Below are 10039 nucleotides of genomic sequence, written 5' to 3'. Positions count from 1 at the left end.
TTCTTTGAAAAAACCCTAATAGCTAGAGTTAAGATATTAAGCATGAAACATCTTTTAGTGAGTGTCTACAAAGTTTGTTCAAATAAAAGACCTGGGGTCAAAATTGGCCCCGCCCCGGGGGTCATTGATTTTCTTTATATGTGTATAGCAAAAACTTAAAATCTTCTTTGAAAAAAACCCAAATAGCTAGAGTTTAGATATTAAGCATGAAACATCTTCTAGTAAGTGTCTACAAAGTTTGTTCAAATAAAAGCCCTGGCCCGGCCCCAGGGGTGTCATTGTTTTTAACTATATGTGTATAGTAAAAACTTTAAAAAAATCTTCTTTTAAAAAGCCTAATGAGCTAGAGCTTAGATGTTTAGCATGAAACATCTTCTTATGGGTGTCTACCAAGTTTGAGCAAATAAAAGCCCTTGGGTTAAATTGGCCCTGCAACGTTGGGGGGGGGGCCTATATACAGGTGAGCGACCTCAGGGCCATCATGGCCCTCTTGTTTATAAATTGAATGTTACAGGTAAATTCCAATGAATAATTACAGAAATATCCATTAGCATAAATGAATTGATTTCTTTTACAGACTGGAACACATGATTTTATTTTTTTTACAGACTGGAACACATGATCTTATTTTTTTTACAGACTGGAACACATAATTTTATTTTTTTTACAGACTGGTACACACGAGCAAGAAGGGTACTATGATATTAATGTATTTATAGACACAATATTACGTGTTGTGTTTGAACATCATGGTGGTAGACGTATTGTGTTCTCAACCTTTGACCCTGATACTTGTGTGGCGTATGTATTTATATATATACTTTATATCTATGTTTGATCAATTTGACTAAAGTTTAGATCTACTTATTTCTTTTATGTAGATCTGATGACGACCGTATTTTTTGATGTCAAAGTTGAGCATAGTATATCTTTCATGTGATGTCAGTCCTGACCTAAGTAAATCTAAAAAAGATCACTCTTGTATGAAACTTGAAATGTTGATAATGGATTTTACTAAAAGAAATATTGTTGGCTCAACTATTCATGGACTTATAGGGAGAGCTTTTATACTCATCTAGGTGTTGGCATGACACTTTTGTTTAAGCTTTTGCATACAATGGTGTCACAAAAACTATGTGGAAACTCCACTTAATTATTTAAGACACAAAAGGAGGTCAGTGTCCAAGGCCCATAACTCTTAACATTGATTAGACAGAATTATGGCCCTTAATAAACTAGAAAATTTCTACAGTAGCTTCTTATTTTACTATCCAGCACTGAGGATATTTGAGCAATCTGTCCTACTGCATGTACTGACAGCTGTTGTTTTTAAATGGCAATGCATTAACTATTCCATTCAAAAACCTGTATCGTGAATTAAGAACAATGAGTTAAATAGATCTAGATTAGCATGTATGAATAACAAAGACACTAAACATTCAATACAAATGGGCAATAATGGTTTTGTTATGAATTTTGTTCACTGTTAAGATAAAGAAAACAGAATCCCTTAAGAAAGCCGAACATGGCAAAATTGAAAATGTTGCAAGCTCGGTTTGACTGAGCCTGTTCATGGATGGTAGTGGTAATTGCAAGCTACTGTCCGTGCCCCTAGTACAGGCTTAAACAAAATTCAACATTTAGCATGAACTGGTAAAATTTTGAATTTTTAAGTTATATTACTTTAAAGTGACATTTAAGTTATATTACTTTAAAGTGACATTATGCTCATATTTTCATAGTCAAGTTGAGTTGAATTGACTTTATATTTCAAAAGATTGACTGTCAAAATGGTGTTTGACCAACAGTTTATATTGGAAAACGTTCAGGGTAAAATTAAAAATCTGCATAGATTTTAAAAAGACTGCCCCACTCTTTTTATAAACTAAGCATTATACGTAAATTCTAACGGACATTTATAGAAATTTCATTCTGATCTGTGTGTTATTTATTGTTTATGCAAACTTGATTATTAACATGTTTTGATTTTCACCCGTTCACTCGCTATATACCCTTGGATGGGCATAATGTCACTTTAAGAAAATTTTTCAAATAATTATTTTTTCATTTTAAGCTTACGTCTGAAGCAGAATCGGTTCCCAGTGTTGTTTCTGACACAAGCTGACACAACAATGTATGAAACCCTATGGGGATATGAGAACAAGATCTGTTCCTATGGCAGCAGAATTCTGTATTGCTCACGATCTGTTGGTCAGTATATTAATTATTAGGATTTTGTTATTGTAATTATGAAGGTTAATCAAAATGGTTGTGATCTTGAACTTTTTGTTTTACTGGATTTGTTTTTGAAAAATTTATACAATAAAAGGTAAATATAAATTATGAACTAAGAGGTTGACTTCTTTTATATTTTATGCATTCTGTTATTAAGTGCTTCAAAAGCTGATTAGTGGGGTATCTTTCTCCAGCAATTAAAGCAACCATGGAATCTGCCAATTTTACATCTATATGGTTGGATGATGTGATTAAAACTCCTACCAAACTTGCACCTCTAACTCTTTTGGTCCATAAAAGCTTAAAGATATTATGTTTTTCGGTTATTATATATATATATATATATATATATATATATATATATATATATATATATATATATATATATATATATATATATATATATATATATATATATATATATATTTACAGTACATGTATGTATAATTTCTTAAAGGTGTCATTTATTTATATTTTCAGGGTGTAAACCCAATGTCACAAGTTCTGTTGAGAGATTTATCCCTGATTGACTATGTCAAGAACAGTGGCCTAATTTTGTTCACCTGGGGTGAGGACAACAACAATGCTGATGTTATTGATAAACTCAAGAAATTGAAGGTGGACGCTATAATATATGACAGGTATGAGCTTCTTGTAGTGTTTCAAGTGTACTTCTTACTATGATCATATACAGGCATTAAGATTAGGTTAATCAGGAGAATGGGGAGGCTTTGTGTGTGTGTGTGTGGGGGGGTAGCTTTTAGATACCACTTTTGTCCATGAACAGGCTCAATTAAACGGAGCCTGTAACTCCTTCAAGGTTTCCATTTTTTATCATTTTCTGGATACAGAACATAAAACATTGTGATTCGGCTCTCTTGTCTAGAACAGATATTTTCACTATGGCATCACATTCATATGATCAGGCAGCCTATGTACTAGCAGTTCACCATTTTGTTAATAGACATGCTACAGTTGCTGATACAGGCATTGATATTCCAGATATGTATAAATGGGATTTTCAAATAAATAGTGAAAGTATTATTGAAAAAGATTTTAAGAATAAACTGAAATGTAAAACAAAGAAGGAGATAAAGAAAAATATTTTTGATTTACTGTCAAATGAGAATTTTAAAACAAACAAAAAAGAAAACTTGTCATGAAAATTCAGTGATCCCAAATCTAGAATGGGAATATAGTCCTTAAATAAAGCAGACAAACATTAGTTTTTTTTCTAAGAAGGCAATACCCTGACCCAAAAAGGGTCTTAATTTCAGCTACACATAGACAAAACAGACATATTCATGGAAAATACTGTATAAAGAAGCGGTCTCCACTTGTTATCTCCACTTGTTGTCTCCACTTGTCTCATAGGTAGATTTAGCAGGCTAAAGGTTAAAGTCAACATCTTAAAAGTCGATATCAGTCACTCCTTTAGAGTGGTCAGTGACATTAATGACAAATGCTGTCTGGAATCTTTGTGGTGGCCATCTGGAAAATCAAATTGATAAAGGTCAGTTGCTATCCTGTAGCTTTGTGGTGGCCATCTGGAAAATCAAATTGATAAAGGTCAGTAAACAGAAAGAAAAAAACATTAATTGCTTGGGAATGGAAGCAGCTCACTGTACTTTCAATCACATGTTTCTATATCTCAAAAACACACATGTTTTTTTTCTTCATAAAAATAGACACTACAATATTTGTACAGTATAAACAAACAGGATGGAACAAAGTCCTTAATTCTGAATCAGAAAATCTGGAATATATGGCAGATATTCCTAAAAACAAAACCAGTCACGAGGACTGCCAATGTGACGCGGAAGTTGAACATTCTTGAGACCTGTTACCTTCCTGTAAAGACCAAACCTTAAAATTGTTTATCAAAACACATGTTAAATCTGACTGCATGGCTATTAACAAAAAATCTTTTAGAACAGAGGGATTTTCAAAGAAATCTAGAAAACTTCTCACAGCAGCCTCATGGTGTGCAGGTATAAAACAAGATACAGTGAGTGTAGTTGCTGGGAAAGGGAAATTGACCCATGTTGGGCAATTTTAATTCTGTAATGAAGGTTTGCAGTGTTATACCACCTAAAGCAGATTGCAGATCAATGCTGTTATCTGTTTTACCATCAGTTGACAAATTTCCTTTTGGTCAGAATAGATTTATTACAAGACAGTTAAAGGATGTTTTCAATTTAAGACCTCCAATTGGAAAATAAGTTCCAGAGTAGGTCACGTTGGTCTCATAAAAGATATGAGAAAACAGTGATTAAATATAGCTTGTAATCACATTATTGTTACTAAAGGAGGGTAAACAGTGTTAAGAAGTATCTTAACATTTATTTGTATATATATGTATAAATAGGATTTTTAACTAATGTATATATTTATATATATTCTGAGCAATACTGGAAACCTTCCACCCGGTGGAAATTGTTATCATCGGATAAGTAGGGATGTGAAATAAAATAAGAAAATTTAGGTATTAAATTAAAATTTTATGAATGTATACTTACCTAATGATAACATTGTTATACCCTCCCAATTTAACTTCCCTTGCTTGTTTCTCAGTCATGTGGACATCTTTCTTTAAAAGAGGATAAATTTATTTTTAGAACAGACAAACAGGTGAATTAAAGGTGACAGTTCATGATTAGTTAATGCATATGTTATCACCAGGTAAGTATACTTAAAATTTTCCAATTAACTATATACATTCAAATTGTTTCTATTAAATATTAAACATGTTTGCATATATATTTCAGAATTGACTGTTTCAAAACAACAAAAGAAAGTATATTCAAATTGGAGCACAAGAAAAAGTTGGAAAAATTATATGACCAGTTTCCATCAACAATTGATATGGAAAGTCCAACGAATAACCATGATATCCCTGGAACAAGTGCTCACCATTGATGTGAAAAATGTGTCGTAACCATAGAAACTTATGACATTTAATTTTTCATGCATGGCAACAAGATACTTCACTAATGCAATTCTTTCTTTACTGGGAGAATTATTTTATTCTTGTTTGTTATTTTAACAAACATTCCACTGATCGTTTTCAGAATTTTGATTATTTTAATTGTTCTTTGATTAATTTTCAAGTAATTATTTTGGCATATTTGCTGAATAATTGAATCTTAATAAGCTGCTATGTGGCATACAAAATGGAGAAGGTCCTCTGCTGATTTCTATAAAACTTCATTTACGTAAGGTTTTATTAAGGTTTAGGGGGTATATAGGAGTTAGCTTGTCGGTCTGTAAAGTTTGGAATGACCCCCAGGGATCAAGGTCACTGTTACTGAAAATAGAAAAAAATGGTTTTTCGGCCAATAACTAGTAAGGAATGAAATGTTGTAATCACACTTGATATAAAGTAAACTTATATGAAGACCATGGTTGTGATTACTTTTGGACCCCAAAGGTTCAAGGTCAATGTTACTGGACAATAACTAGAGTTAGGAATGAAATATTCTAAGCAAAGTTGGTGTATAGCAAGTTGGTGTATAGCAAGCTTGTATGAAGACTCTGGTTTGGATTGCTTTAGGGGCCCCTTGGGTCAAGGTCATTGTTACTAAAACTTGGAAAATGGTTTCCAGATGATAACTATAGTAAACAGTGAAATATTGTAAGCAAACTTGGTATATAGCAAGCTTGTATGTAGACCCTGGTTATGATTGCTTTTGGATTCTACTGGGTCAAGGTCTTTATTACTTAATATAGAAAAATAGTGTCTGTATAATAACCTGAGTAAGGGATGAGATATTTAATTAAAACTTAGTATACAACAAGCTTATGTGAAGACCCAGGGTTGGGATTGATTTTAGAAGCCCCTGGTGTTTAGATCAAGGTCACTGTTACTAACTATGTTTTACAAAAATAATGGATAACAGATGTTTATACTCTTAACAAGGCAATTTATTGTAATATTGGTACACAGATGAAACATCATAAAATATTGGTCGAGTTCCAATTTTGCTTCAGACCACTTCTTTTTGTTAGAAGTGAAGGTGAAGGGGGGGGGGGGGGTATGAATCACATTTAGTGTGATAGCTTTAATTTGTACTTAAAGGCCATATTGGTTTTTTTTTCCCAAACAGGATAGTCATAATGTGAACACTAAATACATGGTATCATGGTATCAAAGCACATTATGATAAATTACTTCTTTTGCTACTATGTAGCGTAAGATTGAGAAAACATTCTCCAGCTACTATGTAGCAAAGAGTCCCTATGCATATGATAAGGCATGTAATAAAATAGCTTTTTTTCTTTTTATATGCCCGAAAGGGCATATTATGTTATACCCCCTGGTGTCCGTCCGTCCGTCCGTTAGCAATTTGGTTTCCGGAGCATAACTTAAGTTCAATTTGGCCCACAATGTTCAAACTTTATAGGATGATTGCCCATATTGGGTAGAAGACCCCTATTGATTTTGGGGTCAAAAGGTCAAAGGTCAAGGTCACTATGACCTTAAAACTGAAAACAGTTTCCGGAGCATAACTTAAATTCCAATTGACCCACAATGTTCAAACTTCATAGGATGATTGTCCATATTAGGTAGAAGACACCTATTGATTTTGGGGTCAAAAGGTCAAAGGTCAAGGTCACTATGACCTTAAAATTGAAAACAGTGTCCGGAGCATAACTTAAGTTCCATTCAACCCACAATGATCAAACGTCATAGGATGATTGTCCATAATTGGTAGAAGACCCCTATTGATTTTGGGGTCACAAGGTCAAAGGTCAAGGTCACTATTTCCTTGATACTGAAAACAGTTTCCAGAGCATAACTTAAGTTCCAATTGACCCACAATGTTCAAACTTCATAGGATGGTTGTCCATATTTGGTAGAAGACCCCTATTGATTTTGGGGTCACAAGGTCAAAGGTCAAGGTCACTATGACCTTAAAACTGAAAACAGTTTCCGAGGTCAAAGGTCAAGGTCACTATTACCTTGATACTGAAAACAGTTTCCGGAGCATAACTTAAGTTCCAATTGACCCACAATGTTCAAACTTCATAGGATGATTGTCCATATTGGGTAGAAGACCCCTTTTGATTTTGGGGTCACAAGGTCAAAGGTCAAGGTCACTATTACCTTGATACTGGAAACAGTTTCCAGAGCATAACTAAAGTTCCATTTTGCCCACAGTGTTCAAACTTCATAGGATGATTGTCCATATTGGGTAGAAGACCCCTATTGATATTGGGGTCAAAAGGTCAAGGGTCAAGGTCACTCTATCCTTAAAACTGAAAACAGTTTCTGGAGCATAACTTAAGTTCCATTTGGCCCACAATATTCAAACTTCATAGGATAATTGTCCATATTGGGCAAAAGACCCATATTGATTTTGGGGTCACTAGGTCAAAGGTCAAGGTCACAATTACCTTAAAACCAAAAACAGTTTCCGGAGCATAACGTAAGTTCCATTTGGCCCACAATATTCAAACTTCATAGGATGATTGTCCATATTGGGTAGAAGACCCTTATTGATTTTGGGGTCACAAGGTCAAAGTGACTTTTACCTTAATACTGAAAACAGTTTCTAGAGCATAATTAAAGTTCCAATTGGCCCACAATATTCAAACTTCTTAGGATGATTGTCCATATAAGGTAGAAGACCCCTATTGATTTTGGGGTCACAAGGTCAAAGGTTAAGTTTATTATTAATAACTTAAGTATTAATCAACCTACAGCTGTAAAGTTTTATAGGATGAACAGCGAATTCCCATGTCTTACAAATGCTTTATCCTTACTAAAAAAAAACACTTTCGGGCATATAATGCTCCGCCTAGCGGTGCTCTTGTTTTTAACTTGTAAATGTATGCTCATTGATTGACAAATACTGATACACAGAAAAACAGGGCCTGTTGTATTATAACACCAATGTTAATGGGTGGTTCTCTAATATTGTATGGCCTTTCCTATATAAATATAGGAACTGTTAAACTGGTAAACATTTATGTTATAAGTGATTTATCTATTTGAAAGTTAAATTTTTCATCAAGTTTTGTGTGTTGTTGTTGTTTTTTTTACACAATTGTAGTCCAAAATATTATGGAATGGTTTTTAATTCACATTGTTAAAGGGTTTTTAAACAGTTATTAAATATTTATATCTATTCTAAAGAATTTAGGTATCAAGCAGAGGTCATTGCTGTAAGTTAGGTTTTAGGTCTTTGAGGTCAAGGCCACTGATTCTAAAAATAGATTATTACTAATATAACATTAATTTACAGGTATGTAGTTAGCTTGATAGATATTTAGTATGAATGTACATGTAGCTTGCATGGGCATTTATACTTGGTTGGGGTTTGAATTTTGCAAGGTCAAAGTCACTGGCATTGATGCTAGAACAGATTGTTTGTTTGTTTGTGTGTTTGTTTGTTTTCCTCATTCAACTTTATCATTGTATTCCAATGTTTTAACTGTGTGTAAGCAGCATTGGCAATTACATGTGTTGATGACTCTTGTATTCTTTTATACCAGTATAAAAAAAACCTGTACAAACCTTTGATGGATTCTGTAGAATACCGGTTCAGATTATTCCAGTATGCCACAAATGAGAATTGGAAATATTTAAAGAATCTCTGTTGCTGTTATATTTTTGTTAGTAGTGTTTCAATTGTTTGTTTGTATCTTTAGATGTTATTTATAGGCTCACATAATATTTATTTATTGTTTTTACATGATATTTGTAAACAAACAAGTTTTATCAATTCTTTAGTCAGTTTTTAGCAGATAATATATATTCAAGTTTTTATCGAGTAAAATACTTTTTTTAATTGTTGTTTATGTATTCACACTATTCTGTGTTGAATTCAATTGTGTTTTCACACTAATTTTAAGAATATACAGTATGTTTTGTTGTCTCATGTCTCGACATCATTTTATTTTATCCCACAATTCAAACTCCAACCATCAGCTCAGTTTGTTCGACTTGGGATATTTATACATGTATATACTTTATTCAGTATTCAGATATAAGACATATCTGAATATCATCACAAGGGCAGTTTAAACAGTAAATAAACAGTAAATAACAATTATAGTCATCAATATGATCTTTTCTGTAGTCACCTGAAACAAAATCTGACTGATCTTAATTCACAAATCTTTTATTTTTAACATGTATTATGTGTCCTTCCACTTCGTCGACTGACACTGGCCCCTCTACTTGTTACCCAGGCTTTCATTAAAATTCAATGTCATCATGACTTTCTGGATCAGTGGTATGAACAGTGCGAATAGGTCAGCATTTCTTCCCCTCTTTTATAGTTATATAAACTAAGGGATAGGTCAGTGTTATTATCAGTTATATAAACTAAGGGATAGGTCAGTGTTATTATCAGTTATATAAACTAAGGGATAGGTCAGTATTATTATCAGTTGAACAATACACAGAACTGTACATGTATTTGATAAAGTATTGAACTACTTTTTGAAAACAGTCAGCAAATGAAATAGTAGAAAAAAAACATGTTTTTTTGTTTTGTTGATTTTCTCTTGTTCATAAAACATGTGGAGGGTGTGTGTGTAAGGGGTGAATTACGTACATGATGGGAATGGGATGTGATTTGAAATAATAACATAATACCTCATTGTCAGTAAGTTCAATCAAACTTTCCTATGTTATTTTTTTGAGATTTAGAACGTTGATTAAGTATTTCAAGTTTAAAGTAGGTTTTGACTAAGAATTTTTTTATTATGAGTTTTTAGCTATTCCTGTTTGTAACACTGTTTATTTATATTCGTTTGTGTATACTGTATTGTATATCTATCACCATAGATAACC

General features: G+C 32.8%; 1 protein-coding gene across 1 annotated transcript; it reads left to right on the top strand.

The window, feature by feature from the left end:
* Positions 1 to 650: 650 nt before the first annotated feature.
* Positions 651 to 6113, top strand: LOC132758906 (glycerophosphocholine phosphodiesterase GPCPD1-like). The gene is made up of 4 exons (XM_060750615.1): positions 651 to 801; positions 2075 to 2211; positions 2716 to 2876; positions 5004 to 6113. The coding sequence occupies exons 2-4, from the start codon at positions 2137 to 2139 to the stop codon at positions 5152 to 5154; spliced, it is 387 nt and encodes a 128-aa protein (XP_060606598.1). The 5' UTR covers positions 651 to 801; positions 2075 to 2136; the 3' UTR covers positions 5155 to 6113.
* The last annotated feature ends 3926 nt before the right edge of the window (positions 6114 to 10039 follow it).

The sequence above is a fragment of the Ruditapes philippinarum genome, unplaced genomic scaffold (genome assembly GCF_026571515.1).
Source record: "Ruditapes philippinarum isolate M1 unplaced genomic scaffold, ASM2657151v2 ctg1705_1_1_1_1, whole genome shotgun sequence".
Classification (NCBI taxonomy): Eukaryota; Metazoa; Mollusca; class Bivalvia; order Venerida; family Veneridae; genus Ruditapes; species Ruditapes philippinarum.
The sequence above is the reverse complement of the archived record's forward strand: the minus strand, read 5'-3'. Positions and strand labels throughout refer to the sequence as shown.